Source organism: Amphiprion ocellaris, chromosome 10 (assembly GCF_022539595.1).
Source record: "Amphiprion ocellaris isolate individual 3 ecotype Okinawa chromosome 10, ASM2253959v1, whole genome shotgun sequence".
Lineage (NCBI taxonomy): Eukaryota > Metazoa > Chordata > Actinopteri > Pomacentridae > Amphiprion > Amphiprion ocellaris.
Genome location: NC_072775.1, coordinates 15,030,443 through 15,054,033, shown reverse-complemented (window position 1 = coordinate 15,054,033; position 23,591 = coordinate 15,030,443). Strand labels below are relative to the sequence as shown.

The window sequence follows — 23,591 nt, the reverse complement described above, 5'->3', positions numbered from 1 at the left end:
GAGGAAGCCGGAGTACCCGGAGAGAACCCACGCATGCACAGGGAGAACATGCAAACTCCATGCAGAAAGATCCCGGGAAAGCCGGGACGTGAACCAGGGACCTTCTTGCTGCAAGGCGAAAGTGCTAACCACTACGCCACTGTGCAGCCCGCATTCATTTACACTCATTGTAAATATGCATGAGCCCCAAAACACATTAAGCTCAGATCATATTAAATCATGAAGCACCAAGTTGTGTTTGAACATTTTATTCATCATATCTCATCATTTCCAGTCATAATAAATACGCAACACAGTACCATTCTGATCAGTTAATTATAGCTTTTCTAAAAGTCTGTTCTCTGTGGCTCTGTGGTGAATAATCAGAAACCCTCAGCACACGCATACACGTACGAGCAGCCAGACACACACCACCACACACGCGCAGCCTCAACACAAAGAGGACCGGCGGCTTCTTCATATGAACTGTCTTCCTCTGATGTGCCGCATCCCTCGTTTCATCCCTTCCGTCCCTCCGCTTGTCATCTGTTCTTGCGGCCACTTCAAACGGCGGGTCTGTTCAGGTCCAAGCAGAGCCGTGGACCGAGTCTGGGGGTACAGAAAGGGAGCCGGAGGGTGAGGATGGAGTTAGGAACTGAGTGGACTTCTATCGGTCCAGCCTGACTTTAGTGTTCGTTGGGGTTGTAGGCAGGTTCATTAATAAAGGACTGTGACAAACCCGGTGTTTGTGTCTAGGAGCGGACAATGCAGGCCAGATAAGAAGCAGAGTGTCTGGGGGTGAGGGATGGGAGGAAAGCTCTGGGATGGTATGGCACGGTATGGTGTGGTGTGGTTTGGTTGGCTCTGCTGTGGCAGACCATCCCCTCACCCCTTGCCCCCTATGCCTCTGTGAGGACCTTCATGAGAGGGCCCTTTGTTCCGAGCCGGCAGGCGCACCAGTGAGTGAATGAGCGAGAGCAGCGGCGGCCTTCTTCAGTGGCGGCTGTTTGTTTACACCAGCCAGTCCCGTCATACTTCATTAGCAGCCCAACCCACCGACAACCTCTGATGTCCTAATCGCCGATGAGTGTGTAGCTGCCCATCAGCCCAGAGCCTCAGCGGTTCAGGATAAAGGGGTTTCTGGGATTCCCACTAAATCTGCCTGCCTTCTCAGCCGCTCATGGTACACGTACATGTATGCACACACAAACACACACAGACACACACATGTCCTCTGTGGCGAGGCTAGATGGTAGAGCCGGTTCTTTCATCGTGGGCCAAGAGGCACAGGGAGGTGAGTCAACGTCAGTGGAGCAGCAACAGTCCCAGAGGACTAGCTCCGCATCACAGAGATGTGAGAAACCTGCCGCCCAGAGACAAAGCAACACAGAGGGGTTATTCAGTGCTGCCATCTTCTGACCACAGTCATGGAAAGAGAATGTTAAACATGTATATAAGTATATATATAAATATATATAAACATGTATAAGCTATGCACTAGGGCTGCCACAAACAACAAATCGACGAATCGCCTGAGCACGATACGTCATCAAAAGCGGAAGTGATTGTGCACATACTATATATGCACGATACAGCGCGGATGTCCATGCGTGTTCCGCGCTCCACTCGGACGGTGATTTCTGTTGTATTGTGCGCTCACTTCCGCTTTTGATGACGTATCGTGCTCAGGCGATTTGTCGATTCGTCGTTTGTGGCAGCCCTAATATGCACCTATGAAATTTGTTTCCCTGAGCTGTCCTTGATACAGGACTTGCTGTTAACTATTTGATTTGCTGAGTCTAGAAGGAAGTAAAACACAGGAGGAGAGGAGATGCTGCCTCAACAATGAAGTTTTTTGGTCACACTGTAGGAAAATACAGGTGCAATTATTTTGTAAATTGATATGACTGTTGACTTCTAACATTAGTGGGACATTGTCAAGCATATCTGACCTTAAAGTGATGCCTTTAAATTGTTTGATTTGTCTTGACAGTTGTGCAAATCTCAAAACACTGGATTGGATATAACGGTAACAACAAATCCTCACATCTGAGAAGCTGTAACTATATAAAGTTTTTTTTTTTTTTTGCTTGAATTTTGATCTTTACTCAAGGTCAACAGTTCAAATAGTTTCTACAAATCAATCAATAAAGTGATTATGACAATGCTACATAATACAACGTGTACCCAAGCTAACCCACCTCCTGGATGGCTTTCCCGAGCCTTTCCTGGCTTTTCACCACTTTCCTAAAAGAGACACAGATCCGCCATCATTTGTGACAGTTACACAACTACTGGAACTGAAATTACTGCAATTACCTGTGAAATAACAGTTTGATGAAGTACGACATTAGCAGACCTCAGAGAAAGAGAGCTAACCTGTGTATTCTGCGAGCCAGACTGAGGGTGAAGTTTGCTGAGCAGTCGGGCTGATAAGTGGACGGCACTATGGCGTAAGCTCCAGGAGGAAGAGAGCAGGACAGACTGACGTCCTGCGTGTAACAGTGAGGGATGCAACTGGCCACAGGATCCTCATCTCTAGCTATCGTCTGCTCAGGTTGCCCTCCTGGTACCTGGGTACATTTGTTAAAATATGACAATTAAAAATCAAGATGGCAGCTTTGACTCATCCTCCATTTTGTTTGGAAAACAGTACAATAAGGAAGTTCAGTGTTTTACAGAAGTGGTGGTGCTTACACAATCAGGAGAATATCTGTGCTCATTACTGAACTGACATTTTTCATAGACAAACTCTAATTTTCTTCTAATGTTTTGGAGCTATTTGACCTTGCATTCATTCTTGTAGTTACTGTATATGTTTTGATATGATCTGTTTATTTGCAGTAGTGTACACGGCAGGGCTCAGTGGACTGCGGTCTTTACACTTAATAATGCGTCTTTGTGAAATGCGGAACCACTTACATGTGATGTTTTTTTTTCACTCAGAGTAAACAACGCATGCAGGAGAAAAACACTCAGTTTCATCTGGGACGACTCTGACATTTACAACGCCCTCGTTTAACTCTTTTCAAAGTCATTTTTGGTCGCACATCTGTCTGAGCACACTGGAGCCTGCAACGTGGGGTGTTTAGGGAACATTGGTAAATTGTAGTGTCCATCAATAAGAAAATGTTCAGCACGCTATATGTTTTGCCCTTGACAAGGTGGGAGGTGCAACCAGTGACAAAGTTGGTCTGGCATCCTAGTCTAATGGCACAAAACAACTGTTACACTAACTGTAACACATTTTGGTGTTTTAAAAATGGCCAGGTTTATTAAAAAGCCAATCTATTCCAAGATGCTTTTTGTCCAATTCAGTAAATATTTCATCACAGTTTGCTAAGTGTCTGCAACAAAAAATGCTTGAACCCATCCACACATGACTATTACAGCCAACCAGCAACAGGTGGCGTTTGTGCTCACGTACAAGCATAGAGTATGGGGAAATTTCAAACAACATGCAGGTTTAAGCACCATGGGGCTATGCCTCTACACACTTAGGCATAGACTGAGACTCCCATCCTGCACCAGGCTCCTCTTTACAGGAAGCACAGCAGCATCAAGGGAAAGGATGCTGTGTGCATTGGACTCCAACTGATGAAAAAAGAATCCAAACATTTATCTCTCACTAGTTTTTAGTCTGCTGTGTTTTGGATGGACTACTGAATGGAAGGTTGGGCTTGTTTGGCTACTCAAAAATCGACAAACTTTCTCAGGAGCAACTTATATGACCTGTAAAGTGCACCACATAAGCTCATTGATGCTTGATTTCTCTCCGTCACAGATGCCAACCATCTTCACAAACATGAAAACAGCCTGAAAATAAATCATCAAAGTAATAATGAAGCTGAATTATAGCTTGACGATGTATCTGTTCTGTTGTGTCTGCGTGAATGTAAGTTATTTAATACCACGGCTGCTTTGGTCCACTTAGTTACAGATGGAAATCTAAGTACTGCAACTTGCCTGCATTTAGCTTCAAGCTAACGCAAGCATCTAAAAGTGTAAAATTGACAAATAATAGTAGATGTTTCAAAGATCTAATTACATACTGAACAAACTGTCCATCAGAATGACGGATGTCCAAAAACTTTTAGCAAACACTGACATTTTCCCTGAATGTTTGACTGACCTTATAAATGTGAAAGCCGATAGGGTGCAGGTCGGTGTCGGGGCGGCTCTGCTGCAGGGTAATCCTGACATTAACTCCTGATGTCACTGCTGGGTTATCACACACTGTAAAAGGGAAGCAGGGGTTCTGCCAGTGCGACAAAAAGTTCCTGCTTCCTCCGGCCGTGCTTCCCTCCACCCATGAGCCCTGGAAGTAACTGGTCTCCCACTCGCCATCTGTGGTCAACGGCAGTGAGGGTGCTGGGCTTTTCAGGGCACTGAGGATGACATTAACTTTGTTGTGTCATAAAGAATACCATCACGAATACATTTTTTGAATTGAAGAAAAAGAAGCAGTGGGAAAATCCATGCTCTGTAAAAAACGTGAGATTTAACATCATACACATTAATTTGTGTATGATTTATTCATTTAAAGGCACAAATGAGTAATTTTAGCTGACACAGTCTTATTCCAATGATTTTTGAAGGACTTTGTAGGGGAAAACATTTAGACACATCTTTAAATGTACAAATTTTACCATAAATTAGGAAACACAGTTTCAATCCAAAGCATGTTTTCAGTAATTTTAAGTGATAACATGGCCTTGCTGACTCTCTTCCTACAAAGTTCTTACCTAAGGGATGTGGACGAGGAGGAAAAGACCCTGATGAGAAAGCGGGCCTCGGCTCCTGGCTGGTAGGTGCTGGGGATCAGAAGGTAGTATCCGGGATCCAGATGCCTGCAGAGAACCACCTCTCTCTCATAGGCATGGCAGTGAGATGAAGCACAAGGAGGTTTGTTCAACATCCGGCTCAGATTAAAACGCTTCTTTTCCACCTGGTGAGAATTACATGCAAGTAACATGCTGCAAAGCCTGACAGACACACACCAGCACTTGTTTTACATATAAAACGGCCCAAACCTTCCACATGTGTAGAGCGATAGCCTGGTAGTGCTGGTGCTTTGTGTTCTTGCTGTCCTCCGGTGGCGTTTGTGCGTACGTCTCTGTGTTTCTCCATTTTCGATGCTGCAGCAGGGATATCAGTACCTCTCCTCTCTCACACACTTTGAGCCAAAACTTTGGGTTGCTGCTGTAGCTGCTGCTGTTTCGGCTGCCACCAGCAGAGTGTCCTTTTATCCATCGACCAGCCAGCTGATGATTGTGCGTGAGCAGGTTTCCTGTCAGAGGAGAAGAGTCCTCAGGGTAAAAATAGGGTCAAAATCAAAGCATGAAAGTAGAAAACCCTCTTTTGTAGAATAAGGGACTTACCAGTATGAATGCTTTTTAAATGTCCTTCTTTGCTGATGGGATATCCCACTGTGACATCATCAAAGTGGGACATAAATTCAGCCTCATCCAACCAAAATTCGCCCTCTGCAACCCTGGCTTGTAGCTCTGCAGCAAAATCAGGGTCAACAGAACTCCAACCTTCGCCACTGCACAGAGAGAATTATCAAGTGAATCTGACTGTCTGGACTTCTCTGTAATTAGAAACTTGTTGACAATACAGGTATGTAGCTGTAATTGCCTAAATGTCTGTACAAGTTCACAATAAATGCGGCTCACTGAGGGCCTTAAGTGGACTTGATGATACTAGACTTGATGTACATGGTCATCGATGTAGGAAGCTTTGATATTTGCCAAAATTAATCTGAGTAATATTTTGACACGAATAACACTGTCATTGTGCTGGTTCCTTGACAGATTTAACTTTTTAAACCCATCCAGCGAAAAAATTTAACAATCTGGGTGAATCTTAACTTTTCTTCTTTGTGCGGAGTCAGTGAATTTCTCAGTGAATATACTCTCACATAGCTGTGGCTTTCTGTCCTGACCGAGTCCAATATTGATGAAATTGAATTTATTTTTCTTAAGAAATTTCAGGTTGTTCGTGATGTTTTGCAAAAAGATAATTCCTTACAAGTGAACAGTTTCGGGATTGTACTTTTTTGACTAAAACAAAGGAAAAATCTAGAATTGTTGTTATTTATCTGTTATTATGCTCTGATTTTACTGGTTCAGCCACTTGAGATCAAATTGGACTGATTGTGGCTCCTGACGTAAAATGAGTTATACACCCCTGCTCTAAATGAATGCTACTTTGGTAGTTTATAAACCAGCCTTTATAAATAATTTTAAAATTAGAGATCAGATTTAGATGCACACTGAAGAGATGACAGCAACTTCAAACAGCTAATGATAAAGTTAGAGTCAGTTAAGTTGAGCGTGACTTGATGTTGCAGTTGTAAGTTCTTGCAATTTAGCCTGCTACACAACATAACAGAATCTGGTGACTTTTTGAGCTTGAGTCTGAATTGTGGATATTTGGATTCAGCACAACTCTTTTTAAATTACACACTTCTACAACAGATAAAACTTCCCCATAACACACAAATCTACCTCCACATCCAGGCCCCTCCCCAGCAGCATCTTCCCCAGGGGTTCCTGATCCTGAGAAGCCGCACTTCACCCCCTGACACCTTCTTCACATCCAACCACTCCATGACAGTCATAGCATGGTACTGATCAAGCTCACTGACTCCTAAAACAGGCAAGAAGGTGAACAGATGATGTGGCACAGAATCACTTTTTGCTTTTATCTACAGGGGGACAATTTTCTGACCTCCAGGGGTGCTGTGAGTGGAGCAGCTGAGTGCACAGTCATCCTTCACGACATACAGAAGGTTCAGGTCCAGCCTTCTCCTCCTGACCTGGTCGCTATCCTGCTCTGTTTGCCGATCTTCTTCTGAACCGGACTCTCCCAGGCTCCAGTGCTCAGCGAGGCCACCAGTCAAATCTACCAGGGCCTCAGACACCTGCCCTGCCCACAGCTGCTCATATGAACCGTGAAGCCTTGAGAGGACAAAAGGGACAGGTAGGGGAATTTTCAGCACCGCAAGGTTACTATGTCGATGTTTATGTACAGTAGGTTAACTACACAGATAAGATGCGGAATTTCCACAGGATACAGACTTGGCATAGGCCTTCTCCAACAGCGCTACCCAGAAGGCAGTGGGGGAGTGGCAGCGTGAGAAGCAGAGAGCAGAATTAATACAGGGCAAGCGGTCGTCAATGGCCACATCTGTCCAGTGTCCCTGCTGCCAAAAGCGAAACTGAAAGGAACCCTTGTACCTGCAGTCACCCCACTGAGGCTGGTCTGGTGGAAACACCTACATGAGACAGACAGGAGGAGTAAAGCAGTGCAAGAGACAAAAAAAAAAACCAAAAACAGTTTGACTAGTTGGTTAGTGTCCTCCAGATTCAGTGCAAAGAGGTCACAAAGGGTACCTTGTTTAAAAGTTGTTTGTTCTTTAGCAGGAAGGTGCACGCACAGAGAAACCAGCAGTCTCCTAATAAGCCTTGTTTCGCATGACCCATGTTGATGTTGCTGGGGAAGACAGCTGGCGACTGGCAGATCTCCTGGACGTGTGAAACAGTAATAAAGTTGGGTTAAGACATGTAGACTTCAAAAAGACTAATTGCTGTTGATTTCATAAATACAGTTCACAGGAATTGGAAAAAAAACATACTACTGTATTATTTGTCATTTTATTACACATATCTGTTGGTTGTATCATAACATTGAACCCTTAGGTGGTGTTTTACAACCAGGTGATGAGGGAAATTTGTCTCAGGCTGATCAACTTGTAACAGGTGATGCAAGTTAATGGGCCATGAGCCAAAAATGAAGAGCAGCCCATAAGCATTTCATGCATGAATTGAAAAAATAAACAAAGGAATTTACTGCTGCATTTCCAATTTCCTCCTGTGACGCTCTCACCTGCGGGCGTCGCCAGCTGATGTCTCCCTGCAGCCTGGCGATGGGCGTGGAGCTATCAGAGAACAGGGACGTGTCCTCGGCGGGGAAGTCCGGGTCCTCGAACAGAGCTGCACCTCCACGCTCTTCTCTGGCCTCCTGATCTTTCATGGCTCCTGCTTCTTTCAGCCTGGATTTGGTAAGTGGGTGAACCTCAGCCGGCTGCGACCATCTTCACTGCATTCATGTACATTAAACACATGCATTACACTTAATGCAAAACATAAGCCACCTGATTGATTCATGAAATTCAGGCAGATTTGTGGTATTATTAATATTAGGAAGCTGCTGCAGCTGCATGCACAATTTAATGAATAAGAATATAATATATGACCAAATATTTTCTCTTATATGATTGATTTGCCACATAATGGGACGATATAGTGTTAAACCACATAGATATGATAGCAAAAGTGTATTTAAGATGGGAAACATGCCTTGTGCTTCATGTTTTAGCTAATACCCACTCAGTAACACAACTGTAATAACATTGGTATACAAAGAAAAGCTGCACACTTGGTGTCCAAATTTAAATGTGACTCTGTGACTCCTTTTTCTGTGTCTGTATCTTACCTGGCTCCTCTTTTAAGCACCTTCCCCCTCGTAGCTCTCATTACTCATATTAGCACAGCTAGCACAGTTAGCTTCCGCTAGCTTGCACTGCTCACATCATATCCTCGCATCTCCGTGTCGCCTCATCTTATCACGGTTTCGCACCCAAAACCACAGCGACCCTGAATCAGCATTTCGTTCTGAGTAACAGTTATTTCCAGAGCAAACGTCTCATATTGCTGAGAATAGAAACACGGTGAGCCGCTTTAGCCTCCAACATCTCTTTGATGGAGTGAATCCTTCCTGTGCTGGAGGCCACCGCCGCCCACTGACGGAGCTCTGAACTACATGTGTGGGACCCGTGGAGGTTTTCACACCGTTTACTCAGCTAAAAGTGCAAATACCACAGTGTTAAAGTGCTGCTATAAGTAGAACTTCTGCATTAAGCTACAGCCAAGTGAAGGTTTTAGCAGAAAGGAGGAATCAAATGAACAGAGACTGAAAATCTTACTGTTGCAGCGGTTTTGCAAATTGCAGACGGACCCTGTTCACTCCATAGACACCAATGTTATTCCTGTAGCTTGAAAGACAGCTACTTTTGATAAAACTGGGCTTGTAGCACATTGTCTGCCTTGCAACAATGGGAAAGAGGCACCGTTTATGTTTTGACAACCTATATCTAATGAGTTATTGATGCTGGAAGTCCGAATCTGTGAATATCTTTCCAACTTTACTGAACTTGGGGCCACTACCACCTAAGGAGTGATATATTTAATTTTGAAAAAAGCATTTAGCCATACTTAAAGCTTTAAGTGCTTTATTAACACGGAACTAAAAATTTTGTATTGTTTTATTATCACAGGTTCTGTCTGAAAAGAGGTGGCATCATTTTAAACAGTGAAATCAAACTACCAAAATGACCAGTGAGTAATACTGGATTCTGCAAAAACATAAACAACTTTTTTAAAAATCTAAATCTTATCTTAACACAGTTAATGTATTAACTTATTTTTGTGTGTATGCATGTATTTATTGATTTATTTAGTTCTGTTAACATATCAGAGTTCTGAGTGAGTTTTTCTTAAGATAGGCAAAGGCCATTTATTGATTACATATAGGCTGTTAAATGTTTATTAAAAACTAAAAAGCATTTAAAAAAACAACTTAGGTGTTTATTGAGTCACTAAAATACTGTAGAGTACAGACCACATCATCATGATTATAAGCATCCTCTGGTAAATTAACAACCAGATACTGATGTCTCTCACCATATGGACTTCAGGAGATGACTGGGGGATGATAAACTGTGACCTACTGGTTGGGTTCTCTCTGTTCTCATGTTTCTTACATGTTTGTCCCCTGACAGCCGGGTCCTAATGTTTTTTGAGCGACACACCATACTATGACGTTTTTACAATGATGGTTCTACTATGGAACCAGTTTGACATGTTCAGGTGTTCTTTGTGTGAAAACTCAGAGATTTCAGGGATCAGAAGGTGGTTTTCAACTTTCTTTGTTAACTTTCTGCCTCAACTTTAAACTAAATTTCCTTCACTAACCCAGCCCTCTGGACTTCCAGTAAGCTGTGTTCCTATTGGCTGTCCAGGTGGCTGCTTGGTGTTATCAGGAACACCTGAGCTGCTTGGTGTTATCAGGAACACCTGAGCAGCTCAGTGTCTTCCTGCTTTATTTAGTTGCAGCCAAACATTTTGTCTGCTTTTCTTCACCACTGAACCAGGTTTGACTCCATTGCTTTAGTTTGTTCTTTAGGTGTTGGCTTGCAGCTTCTAGCAGTAAAATAGACTTTAATGTGTTTCTTGGTGTGTTTTAGGGCTTTGTACTGGATAGTTGTCTTGGTAAATGTGGTTCTTTACCCACATGGTGCTAATGTTTGCAGTGATTAGTGGATTTGGTGCAGCTGAGTTGTGTCTTTCTCTTGGCTGTAGTGAGTCTTTAGAGGTTTTTGGTCAGACACATTCTGTATTCTTGTTTAAGAACCAACATTGGTTGTCCAGAAGGTAAGAGTTCCTGTCCTGATTCTCTGTTCTCAGAGGTTCTCTGGTAGGCTGCAGGAGACTTTAGCATTTGAGTTCTGCTAGTTTGGTTTTTGTACGTTTTCATTTGGACGACTATCTTGAGGCCCCTCCATGTGGTTTAGTGAGGTTTTCTGGAACAGTTCTACAAAGCAACCTGCAGCAGAAGAGACTTTGAGAGTTTTTAGGAAGTTCTGGAGACCAGACTTTAGAGCAGCAGAAACATTTATCAGCAGTTTGAGCAGGAGAAGGTGAGCTTCAGAGTAGAAATGAGACAGAAACCTTCTTGACCCGTGTGGTGAGGTCCTGTACCAAGAGTTTGAGCAGGTTGTGAAGAGTCTGTAGTTCTTTGGTCTGAAAGCACAAGAAGAGTCGACTCATTAAAGGAGAAAACAGGAGATATTGTTGGTTCTTCTGTCGCTCTGCAGTTTCCTTAGACTGAATATCAAGTTTATATTTTAAATGATTTCCCATGTGAGCCCAAGAAGACTTCAATAAACTCCCTCCATCCCCTGGACACAACAGATTTTATTACCATGTTAAATTTTTTTTTTTTTTTTTTTTGAAATGTTTTTGAGTTTTAATCATAGTTTTAGCATAGTTTTTTTTCTCTTTGCTTGTTTAGTTTTGTCATCTGTGTAAAAGGTGCTAAACAAATAAAGTTGAATTGATAAACTGAATAATTGACTAACTCATGATTGTGACAACAGAAGTATTTTCATTGTGATTTAAGGGTTTATTTCATTTTTAAGGTTGGGGTTATAATCTTGACAGAAAAAGAAGATTAAAGAAATAAACTACATAACAAAAAAGCAATTAAATCAAAGGGAAAAAAATTTAATACAATAGAACTTTTAAAAAGGTTTATTATTAAACAGTAGTTTTTGGCCTCAGATATATGTATCAAATGCTCAACAGATCAAGGAACATTGTCCCATCTTTTCTTTTTCTGTCATAAATTACAACCATTCTGGAGTTGTATGTTTGAATTCCTCACTAAAGCTATTGGTAGGAGTGTACCATGCACTCCCCTCACTGTTTTGTTTGGTGTGACTGATTTGGACTGGGGAAGAAATAAGAATGAAGTACAAGTTATATCACTGTGTACATTATTGGCCAGGAAGATGATATTGCTGTGTTGGAAGTCTGACAAACCACCTTCTTTTGAAATGTGGCTAAAAGAATTGGGAAATGTATTGCACTTAGAGAAAATTAGATACTTGTTAGCTAATCGATTAAGTTTATTTTTCAAAATTTGGCAACCAGTCATTAGTATGTTGGACAATCTTAAGTAACTCAGACTCTTGTTATTCTTGTTTTTATTTTTAATTTCTGATCCTCCCTCAACAATATAGATGTGCACCTGTGATATCACCACCTGTTTTTGTTGTTCTGTTAAATTAAAATAATAAAAATATATTTTTTTTAAAAAAAGTATTTTTTGAATGTTTATCGAAAATATTTTATCTGTAATTTTGAATATTTGTATTTGAAAAATTCAGTTTAATTTCATAGTTACATGTATGTTGTTTAATTATCTAATTCAATATTTTGTCTGTTTAATATAATTTAATTGTATTTAATGTTTAACTCTATTAAACAGACAAAATATTGAATTAGATAATTCAACAAGATACAATACATGTAACTATGAAATTAAACAAAAATTTTCAAATACAAATATTCAAAATTACAGATAAAATATTTTCGATAATTAAACATTCAAAAAATACAATTAAACAAGAAGAATATTAAACATTTAAAAAAATACAAAACATTTAATTAGATTATTAAACCTTTAAAAAGACAAAACATTTAATTAAAAAATTAAATGTTTAATTAGAAAATTACATCTTAAAGACAATAAAACTTCAAATAGGAATTAAACAGAAAATACAATGAAGCATTTAAAAAGAAAATTAAACATTAAAAGGTGGTAAAACATTTAAAAAGTAAAACCTTCAAGATTTAATCGAAAAATTAAATATTGGGAAAGAAAAAAAATCAATTTTGTTTAATTTCATAATTACATGTACTGTATCTTGTTTAATTATCTAATTCAATATTTTGTCTGTTTAATAGAATTTAATTGTATTTAATGTTTAACTATATTAAACAGAAAATATTGAATTAGATAATTAAACAACATACATGTAACTATGAAATTAAACAGAATTTTTCAAATACAAATATTCAAAATTACAGATAAAATATTTTCGATAATTAAACATTCAAAAATACAATTAAACAAGAAGAATATTAAACATTTAAAAAAATACAAAACATTTAATTAGATTATTAAACCTTTAAAAAGACAAAACATTTAATTAAAAAATTAAATGTTTAATTAGAAAATTACATCTTAAAGACAATAAAACTTCAAATAGGAATTAAACAGAAAATACAATGAAGCATTTAAAAAGAAAATTAAACATTAAAAGGTGGTAAAACATTTAAAAAGAAAAACCTTCAAGATTTAATCGAAAAATTAAATATTGGGAAAGAAAAAAAATTCAAACAAGCCGATAAAACATTTGAAAATAAAATGACAAATTAAATTAATTAAATTAAGACAAATTAATTAAAAAGACAAAACATTTGGAAATCAAATCAGATATTAGAAAAGAATAAAAGGTGAGAAAAGAGCAAAACTAAACATTTAAGAAGAATCAAACTAAAGACAAAACATTTGAAAAGACACCAGTTAAACTTTAGAAGATCAAATTAAACAGAAGAGACAATAAAATGATCAAAAAGAGCAAAAACAAATAAAGGCCTTAAGGTGTTTTCTAGTCTGAAATGAAAACATCAAGTTGTTTCTTCAAACGCTTCCTCTTTCTGTGCGCTTGATTTGACTGTGGACAGATTTACTAAGAACTCATTTCAGAAAACTGCTTTCCAGATAAAGTCTACTAGTAGTTGAAGGCATTGGTCAAACTAATGTTACCTTTTGATCTCCACAAACTTTACTGTTCAGTGAAGAGAATCAAAGTTTGTTTAGGATTTCTAAACAACCCACAGGTGAAGGTCTCAGAAGAACTCAGATGAATGGTCTAAATGTGAAATCAAGACTCATGGTCACAAGTTTTAAGGCTTCTATTAACCAGAAAGTTCAAACTAACAGAGACGTACTGAGAAACTTTTACAATTTCAGTCCTCAGACTGTCTGAAGGTTCAAACTAACAGAGAACTACTCAAGAACTTTTAAGATTTCAGTCTTCAGACTGTCTAAAGGTTCAAACTAACAGAGAAGTACTGAGAATCTTTTAAAATTTCAGCCCTCAGACTGTCGAAAGGTTCAAACTAACAGACAACTACTCAGGAACTTAGAAGATATCAGTCCTTGGACTGTCTGGAAGTGAAATCTAACAGAGAACTACTGTGGGACTTAGAAAATTTCAGCCCTCAGACTGTGTGAAAGCTCAGGTCCTGAGGACTCGGAAGGTCTGGAGGCTTGGAAAGTCTTGGAACTGAGGGTTCAACCCTCCAGCACAAGGGCTAAAGTCCAACCTCCTGAGAAAAACGGTCGAGTCGAGACTCGAGTTAAAAAAAAAAACTCGAAAATGACAAAAAATAGATGATAAATGCGCAAAAAAAAGTAGAATTAGTATCTGAGCAAGTAGCTCAGGAGGTAAGAAGACGGACTACCAAGTGGAAGGTCGCAGGTTCAAGACCCACCACCGGCAATTTTCTTTGTTTGTCTTTGTCAGGATTCTGTGAAAAATTTAAGAAGGGTCTGGTCTTGAACCAGCGACCTGCAGCTCCATAGGCAAATCCTTAACTCACTGAGCTACAGATCAGATGAAAAGAAATAAATTCGTCGTCCCTTTGACATCGTAGTTCGTGAAGTGACCACATGGGCAGAACCAAGGCGGAGTCTGGGTGGAGTCAGGGCGAAGAGTAGGTGGGGAGGTGGGTGGCGGCCTCCCCCCTCTACTCCCCCACCACCCAGCACACCTTCCCCCGCCCGACGAGTTCTTCGAGTCTCCACGAGTTCTTCGAGTCTCGATCGGTTTTCCCGAGTTTCTGGAGTTTCCACGAGGTCAGAGGCAGAACAAGTTGTCATGAAGAGGTGTTGAAGTCGGTCAGGATGGACTGACTTTTTACAGCGACTAGAAGGAAGACCACTAGAAGAGCAGGTCTTTAACCACCATCCATAAAATCCATGGAGTCGCTCCAGAGAAATGAAGGGAGGTCAACTTTTATCAACCTCCATCTAGATGTTCAACTTGATATCTTTACTTGGAGATTTTTAGCACCACAAACCTTTAGTATCACACTTTATTATCATTTATTAGGATTTTAATGGAATCCACCAGCAGATTTAGTTTTTGTTGAGAAACTTTATTCTTGTCGTCGTGGGACTGCAGTATTTAAAACTGTTTCTTCTATTTGACCTCATGTTTATTAGTTTTATTGGAGAAAGTTATTTTAGTTGTCGATTAGTCTCTTAAAAACCAAATAATAAATTCGATTAGTCAAGAGGTTTAAATTTCTTACGTTTTCATATTTTAAATATGACAAAAAATATAAAAATAAAGTGTCGAGACAATTTGACCTGTAATTGGCGTTATATAAATAAAATTGAATTAAAATTGTATGTATCTTGTAATGTTGGAGTAATTCAGCCATATATGTTGGAAAACACATTTTCTTTGTCCATTAATCTGTCGTTTCCTCCAGTAATTCATTTCTTGTTTGGTTTATAAAATGTCAAACCCAAATATATTCAGTTTACTGTCATAAAAACCAAAAAGATTTACATTCATGATGCAGGAATCAGGCAGTTTTTCAGTTTTTATCTTAGTTTAGTCAGAAAGATAGTTGATAACGTGTGAATTGTTGCAGCTTGTGAGCAGTAAAAGGTTTTAATCTTTGGGGCCGAGTGTCAAAAAATACTTAGAAACAAACATCAGCAAAGTACTCAAAGATCTGAACATCATTTGCATGACGATGTCAAATTGAAGGACATTTATTTCCAACGTAAATGTGTGATATTCATCCTCTGGAGCTTTCTCTTCACATCGTCTTCCACCTGGACTGGTTTGGTTGGGAGCATGTGCAAGAAACATTTGAAAAACTGCACTTTAACATCAATGAATGACACTGAAGTTTAATCTCTACATAAATGAGACTGAGTCTGGATGTGCTGCTCTGTCATTAACTCCTAAGTTTAGGGAAAGTTCAAACAAAAGAGGACAGTTCAGATAAGACTTGAGAATGAGCTTATTTTCTAACAAACATCTCAGACTTTCTGAGCTTCAGCAAATCTAGCAAGATATTTTAACAACAAGCAACTCAAGAGATCCAGAAGTTGGAGAGAGTTAGCTTTAGCTGAGCCAAAGAACATGTGGGACGCTAACCTAGCAAACATTTCAGACTTTTCTCCGTGAATTTTGAGAAATAATTTCGTATTTAATGACAGAGCTACATATCTTAACTCAGTCTCATTAATACAGACTCTAATTCAGTGTCATCAATCCATATTAAAGTGCAGTTACCCAAAATGTTTGTTGCATGAGCTCCAACAAAACCTGTCCAGGTAGAAGGCCACTTTGACAAACAGGAAGTGGACGATTCCAAGCAGATTTATAGAAGGGGGAACCGGACTGTACTAAGTGTGGTCGAGTATAGAGGGGTGTTTTGTGGGTTTTTAAGGCTGAAAATGATTATTAGTGAGACATTTGGAGTATATTCATTTGCAGTAAATGAAAGTATTTAAAATCTTGGAGTTAAACTTACAAGAACACAAACTTTAACAGAAAACGTTGTTGATCCGTTTTTGTTTTGTTTACAGATGTTAAGTTAAAGGAGTTTTATTTGTGACGTATAACCAATCAAATCACTCCAGAAGACAGAGCGACCACAGGTAGATAAAGCGCCATTTTTAAATGTATTTATTACCGTAAATCAGTAAAAAATAAAATACTGATAATCAGTAAATCAGTCAGCCCACAATTACTACAATTCTACAATGCATGTCACTTTCCTTTGACTTGTTATTTGTACAATGTACGATGTATATGATGGTGTTTTTTCATACCAAAGGTTATACTATGATGTTTTCTAAGAGACATACGATGCTACTCTGGTTGTTCTGGCTCTGGGCCGCTGCACTCCTCCTCTGTTGTTTTCTGGATTGTACTCAGCTGCATGCCTTCGTCCACTCGGCCTCCGTTGACTCGTCCCGCCTGCCGTCTCTGGAGCTGAAGCTGGATTGGAACAGACCAAAGTACAGTCCAATCACGATGCCAGCTGCCTCTCAAAAGGCTCCTTCATCTGGCGGAGCTTCTTCTGAGGGGAAGCTGAGCTGGCCCGGCAGAACTTTGGAGATGTGTTCCAGTGGTTGGTGGATGTGTGGGGAGATAGAGAGGGACCTTTGAATTGTTCAGAAAGGAAAACAGGAAACCCATTGGTAGTTTTAGTTTAGGGTGCTACTGCGGTGTGTTTTGGGGTTTTAAGAGGTGAACAGGAAGAGTTTTTTTTTTGTATTGATTATCTTTTACTTTGTTCCTGGTTGGAATGCCCATCAATGTCAACATGAAGTTCACTTTTAGTTCTGTTTATTTTTATTTTACTAACACCCATTTGTTTTTAACCCCCTCACATGTTGTGTTGTTGTAAACTTCCTCTTTCAAATAAATACTCGTCTAACCCTCTGGAAAACAGCGTTTGGACTGTTTTTGTGTTGCTCCTCACCTACTGACAGCTGTTGACTAAAGGCTATACTGTGACGTTTACAGCTGTTTATACTACTACTGCTGCTTGTACTTTTAGTATTACTACTACTGCTTGTACAACTATACTACCGCTACTATTAATCGTCTGGTATTTGGTTGTCAAGCTGCTAGCTCGTCTTAGCGTTTTGCTAGTGGCTAACTAGTTAGCTCTCATAGACTGGAAGCTCTCAACAAGATTTCATAATGAAAAAAGAGCCAAAAACTATTCTTACCTATGAAAAGTCATTCCAAGTTTCCTTGTCTCAATCGTACGACGTAGTGTGTAATTGTATGCAGCACAGTGAGCCGGCATACTTCTTGTTTCTGTTTTCACGCCGTCTACATCAACAGAATGCACTGAAACTTTGTCCCCACTAGCTTAGCCTCGCTGTAGCACGCAGCTCAAAGGGGCGTGTCCTATCTACTCATTCATATCTATGAGAACAACGGTGGCTGCACATAAGGACGCCTGACGATGATTAGCTGCGTAAATACCATTATATACAGTCTATGGTAAATACGTATGTGAATCGCATCATTGGCTGCAGCAGCCAGTCACCGGTCACTCACTGACTCACAATGAAAAATAGCACAGAATGAATTGTTACGTGTTTATTTTATTTACAATTTAGGTTGGATTTTTTTTGTGCGTGCAGATTTTCTGTGCGCGGAGACCGTGTCAACAGTGCGCAATTGCGGACGCACGCACCTTAGAGGGAATAGTGTTGGCGGCCATGTTGATTTTAGACCTGAAAACAGCAAAAATGTCAACTATGATACCTGTAAACTATGTTACAAAAAGTCCCGCAATTATATATTGACCCAGCAGTTTTATGGTGTTGGGGTTTGAACTCCCGACCTTTACATTAGAAACCCTCAACCATCAAGCCATCTCCACCATTTATGGTTTCAGGTTTGAAAATACTGTCAGCATTTGATGGAAATTTAACTAACCTCAGCAAATCACGTGACAGTAAAATGTGTTTTGATTTTCACAAAGCCACCCACTGTACCCATATTAATCAATTAATACATCCACCCACACAATGTTGCCGCAAATATTCTGCCGTGAAATGGAGAATTCTCCCAACCTAAAAAATAAAAAAAAAAGACATCATAGTTGAATGAAATTAAATCTGTCCTGACCAATACGATTTCAAAAGTGGTAGTGCAACTCACACACACCTCTCAAAACTGAACTGAAATGAATTAGCGAATTAATTATAATTTACACTGTGTGCATATGAGGGAAGGCGCTTTTTTTGCCCCTTGTGATAATCAATAGATTATTATTTAATCATGAATTATCATCAACGCAGGATTCTGCTGTTGTAGTTGGATGAGGTTAAAACAAATGTATTGATTAATCTAGTAGTTGTCAGTTATAAAATTGATATTTTCATAATTGATGCATCTGTTCAAATTATCTTTTCTTTATCTTCTGATTCCCGCTTTATACACTGGACATTTGCTGTTTTGCTCACTATTATGACAGTAAATTAAACATGTTTGGGTTGTTGACAAAAGAAGACATCTGAGGACATCATCTTGGCCTTCGGAAAACATTGATCAACATTTTTCACCCTCTTCTGATATTTTATTGATCGAACAATCAGGATAAGATTTATTGTCATTGAAAGTAATTATTCTGAGTCCCCATTGAAGTAGAGCTCATTTTTGAATTATTTTGTATCCAACTGCACCTAATAATTAGTCTCATTATTATCTGCTGATTACTTTCTCAGTGAATCTAATTTTTTCTTTAAAGTGAGTACTTTTACATCAGGTGCTGTGAGATTTCCTGCTGTTGTTCATGAATATACACAAATAAAAGCAGTAGATCCGAAATTTTCAAAAAATATATTGTGTTTATTGTTTTCAAATCAATAAATTTTAGATGCTAAAAATATTATATTAATTTAATTCCAAAAATTGAAAGTGATGCATTAAATTCATCTTGTGCATCTTTATGTCTTCAGGCTGATTTCTTCAGGTGACCTCCATGATGCTGCTCAGTGTCTCCTGCCAGAAAGACCAAAGCAAAACATTAGATACAGTCGCACAGGGCAGCCGAATCTTGAGTTTGAGCACAGAGGCAGGTTAAGCAAAGACAGTGTCATACCGAGGGATCAGCTCCATGGCTTTCTGCACCCATTCTTCCTCAGGATTGCCACATAAATCCTTGTTTCTCTTGGTCTTGAAACTGTTATCAGACAAGGGAAGAAGTTCAGAAATTAGTGCAAAAGCAGAGCTGACAATTTGTACTTTAAGCGTATAGTCTCAACAGTTTTTCTTACACTACTGCTTTGATGTTGCAGTGACCCATGTCATCTTGGATTCTGTAGCTTTTCAGCATTTTAACTGGCACCTGAGTTTCTTGGTACCGTGTGCAGCAAAACCGTGGGGGACCTTTAAAGAAAAGAAGCACAGACTCTGAGTAAAACCAGAGGCAGGTATCACATGCATTGACCCATTTTACTGTGGAACAAGTGCAGTGAATCGGTGGTGAAGTCATACTTACTGGTTTCACTCGGCGCCACCAGCAGCAGCAGCAGAACAGCAGCACACACAGCGAGCTTCGCCATCGTCTTCGGCGGTGGATCTGATCAGGATTCTCAGTTGGGATGAATTAGTAAAGTTTGTCTCTGCTCGTGAAGTTTAAATACTGTTAGCTGAAAGGGAAAGGTCCAACCGCATCCGAGTAACTTCGCTGGAAACACCTATGCCATTGTAAATTGGGTCAAGCGGGAAATGTGACATAACCTTTATTGTACCCAAAATCCCCTCATCACAAGAAAGAGGACATATTTAAAAACTGGCACGATATTATGATTCACGATAATGATGAATACTATCTGACACCCACATTTATTCAGGTTATACTTATACTACAAATACAAGACATTTTAACTTTATTATTATTATTATTATTATTATTATTATTATTATTATTATTATTATTATTATTATTATTATTATTATTATTATTATGTTACTTTCTGCTTCTCTTCACTATATTTCAGTATAGTATCAGTTTGCAAAATAGGATTTTTTTGGTTTGTTTTTCCACATTACACTGCTTACTCTATGTGAAGTGGCTAAATTTGTTTCTCTTCCCTCAACATTAAAATTCTGCTTTGACAGTAATAGATGAGTAATTATAACAGAACAATACAATATTCAATTCAATAATACATTGACAGCATAATGGATACTTTTTTACTTTTACTTTATTAAGCTACTTTTTTATATACATTTACTTAAGCAAGACTTAAGTAAGTTCTTGCTACAATATTGCCAGTTTCAGGTACAATAAATAGTTATTTCTTCCACTACTGTTGATAGAATTGACTTGAGAACAAGAAACAACATACAGCAACCCCAAAACCTCACAACAAAACATCCTGCTGACCTTATTGCTATGCAGATAACACAACGAGGCAAGGTGTACAGGACAATTTGTCTGTATTACCGCAAGCTATTTTTAAAATCTTTTTTATTGTTTTTGCATTAAGGTATACAAGTTATAATTTATCCAAAGCTGATTACAGAGAATGGAGATTTTAAGACTGCTCAACCATCATCACTGAACAGGAAAAGGCAGAGTCATCAGAGGCTCCAATGCACTGTATAGTCCTCAAGCATTTTCCTTTTTTTTCCCCAACATCTATTTCTTACTGATTGACTGAACAATGACTGTCCACCCCCACATCACTCACCTGACACTGTACAGTAAGACAGTCTGGCTTCATGTCATTGTGCCTTTCTGGTCTTTTGGAGTGACTGTGGTAGAGGCGGTTGTCCACTAACTGCAAGCTTGGTGGTTCAATCCACCGTCCCTCTACATGTCAAAATGTCCCTGGGAAAGATGCTGAATGCGTCTGCGAATGGATAAATGACAAACACACTGTAAAATGCTTTGAGTACTAACCACTTACCGTTCGGGTCATGAAATAGGCATTTTAAGTTAAAATTCAACACATTTATGGGAAAGTCTTTTTTCAGTCTTCTTCTTCTTTTTTTTTATTTACAGAGGACATGTCACAGAATGAACAGCAGGTGAAATAACACAGTTAATGATGGCTTCAGTCCACTGAGCTCCTTCTGTTTCAGTGTCCAGGTATTGTGGGATCAAAGTCGACACCAGCCCAGGGCACAGTGAGACTCCATGTAATGATCTATGGTTGATTCTTAACTGGGATCAAGTATGACAGGTGGATGAGGCCCAATTTTGAAAATATTTCCTCCTGTCCATAATTCTTAATGGCTGTCCTGATTCTCTGACTGTCATGTCTTACTGGGGCATTCTCAGAGAGCAGACAATGTTAATGATGGTAGTAATATGTACACTTTTCCTATGACTGTGACTAATCGAAACGTCTGCTGTTAAAAGCCTGCCACAGCTATGACTCTTTATCAAGGGGAAGTTATGCTTCTATTGTTAAACTCTTAAAGGTCCTGAAAACATACCATGCTCAACCAACTTCCTAGAAGGAAATTTAACAGAATTTTATTAACTTTTCTTCCAAACTTTGGTCGGAGTATGTCACTCGGTGGCTTTGAGTTGCCTGAGAAAAGGGCTTAGTGAAAACTACGTAAACTTTTGTATACTCTCAGCGATCACGTGTCTTCTTCTTACAGAAACTTAGTATATTTTAAAGCAGGGATGTCAAACTCATTTTAGTTCTGGGGCCACATTCAGCCCAATTTGATCTCAAGTGGGCCCGGCCAGTAAAATCATAGCATAATAATCTACATATAACCACAACTCCAAGTTTTTCCTTTGTTTTAGTGCAACAATGTTCACATTTAAGGAATTATCTTTTTACAAAACATTATGAACAACCTGGAATTTCTTAAGAAATATAAATTCAAGTTTACCATTTACACATTACAACCTACAGATCTACAGAGTGTCTATAAAGTCACAAAACATGTAGTCGCAGGTATCTGGAACTGAATGATATAGTATTTTACTTTGTGATCAAAACAACTTGTCATGGTCTAGAAATTATTTCAAATTTACGGTTTTACAAATTTACAGTTAATGTCTTTTCTGTTATTTTCACGCTTTACAAAGTTGTCCTGTGGGCCTGATTGGATCCTCTGGAGGGCCGGTTTTGGCCCACGAGCCGCATGTTTGACACCCCTGTTCTAAAGCAATGCTCCAGTGCTACCAAAGCATGATAAAGCAATACATATGTTGTAAAAAAAAGACTGTAACTTTCTGATCTGGAGATTTTATCTTCCATCACTACCATCATTGAACATGAGGAACAGTTCCAGTAACGACAGTCTCTTCAACAGGATTGTTAGCTTGTGATGAGTGTCACATTGACATAATCTTAAAGAATGTGCACGTTATTCTTTAAACCTCATTGTAAGTGAAGCTTACTGTACTGCATATGAGAGGGGAAGTTGTATTTTGAAAGATAAAAAGAAATTTGAATTCAGTGATCAGATCTGCCCTTGAATTCTGAGCAACTTGACAGTTTTATATCAATCATTACATTTACTTATTCTATGTGGACTCTATTACACAGTGAGACAAAGCGCTGCAGGAAATCAGAAACATTTGCTGTAACTCAAACATTGTGTGGTTTTTGTGGAAAGTTCATGATACACAATTAGACTGACATTAACTGCATCACGACCTATTTCACTGCTTCCAGTGCATTTTTTTCCTTTGATGCATGAGTCTTGAGTGCCTAGTGAGTGTTCCTCTGACCTAGAAAAGAACCTCTGCACAACCTCAAAGCAGCCCACTTGTAGCGCCCCACATCAAGCAGAAGCTAAGAGGTCTTCGTTCTCATACTCCTTAAACTCTTTTAAAACTTGCCTCTAAATGTCACAGGGTTTTTAAACAAATATTCTCATGCCTTTTATGACTTATGTGCATAGTGAGAGTCACAAAAGGAGCTGCTCCTGGTAACTTCCCATGTTGCACTGGCTCTGCAGGGCTCTTTGTTTTTGTGAAGGTGTGGTGATGCCAACACCTAACATGTGTAACCCAACGGTGAACTGGCTTTTAATTATATGTTCAAGCATTTTCTACATTTGGTCTATGTGTGATGCAATGAGCAGTGGTGGAATGTAACAAAGTCAGATGCTGCACAGAGTTTTTACTTTATGGTTATATTCAACTACAGTACTGTAGTTTTTACATTTCTAGTTTCATCTGAAAGTTTAGGTACTAATTACTGTACAAATTACTGATTTTGCAATTCATAAACGAGGATATTTTGTTATAAATTAAACTAGTCCAACCTGTAAATCCAAGCAGAGCTGAAACAAAGACAGAAAGTGAACTGGCAACTATTTTGACAGTTGTTTAAGTATTTTTTTTTCAGTCTAAAAATATCAAATATTTAATGTTTCC

The 23,591-nt window shown here is 39.0% G+C and overlaps 2 protein-coding genes and 1 long non-coding RNA gene across 3 annotated transcripts; all 3 read right to left on the bottom strand.

The window, feature by feature from the left end:
- Positions 1-232: 232 nt before the first annotated feature.
- capn10 (calpain 10) lies at positions 233-8,777 on the bottom strand. The gene is made up of 13 exons (XM_023268903.3): positions 8,482-8,777; positions 7,873-8,085; positions 7,380-7,511; positions 7,065-7,261; positions 6,715-6,944; positions 6,492-6,633; positions 5,361-5,527; positions 5,013-5,269; positions 4,725-4,927; positions 4,112-4,367; positions 2,359-2,552; positions 2,181-2,226; positions 233-1,342 (listed from the first exon to the last, which is right to left on the bottom strand). Exons 2-13 carry the CDS (start codon positions 8,017-8,019, stop codon positions 1,313-1,315), a joined length of 2,001 nt encoding a protein of 666 aa, XP_023124671.2. The 5' UTR covers positions 8,020-8,085; positions 8,482-8,777; the 3' UTR covers positions 233-1,312.
- Positions 8,778-14,816: 6,039 nt separating this feature from the next.
- On the bottom strand, positions 14,817-17,857 carry LOC129349789 (uncharacterized). The gene is made up of 2 exons (XR_008602910.1): positions 17,446-17,857; positions 14,817-16,870 (listed from the first exon to the last, which is right to left on the bottom strand). It is a non-coding gene; the product is annotated as an uncharacterized LOC129349789 (long non-coding RNA).
- A 1,184-nt stretch (positions 17,858-19,041) lies between these two features.
- Positions 19,042-19,863, bottom strand: ccl20a.4 (chemokine (C-C motif) ligand 20a, duplicate 4). Its single transcript, XM_023268887.3, has 4 exons — positions 19,734-19,863; positions 19,510-19,621; positions 19,335-19,415; positions 19,042-19,234 (listed from the first exon to the last, which is right to left on the bottom strand). The coding sequence occupies exons 1-4, from the start codon at positions 19,795-19,797 to the stop codon at positions 19,225-19,227; spliced, it is 267 nt and encodes an 88-aa protein (XP_023124655.1). The 5' UTR covers positions 19,798-19,863; the 3' UTR covers positions 19,042-19,224.
- Positions 19,864-23,591: the final 3,728 nt, after the last annotated feature.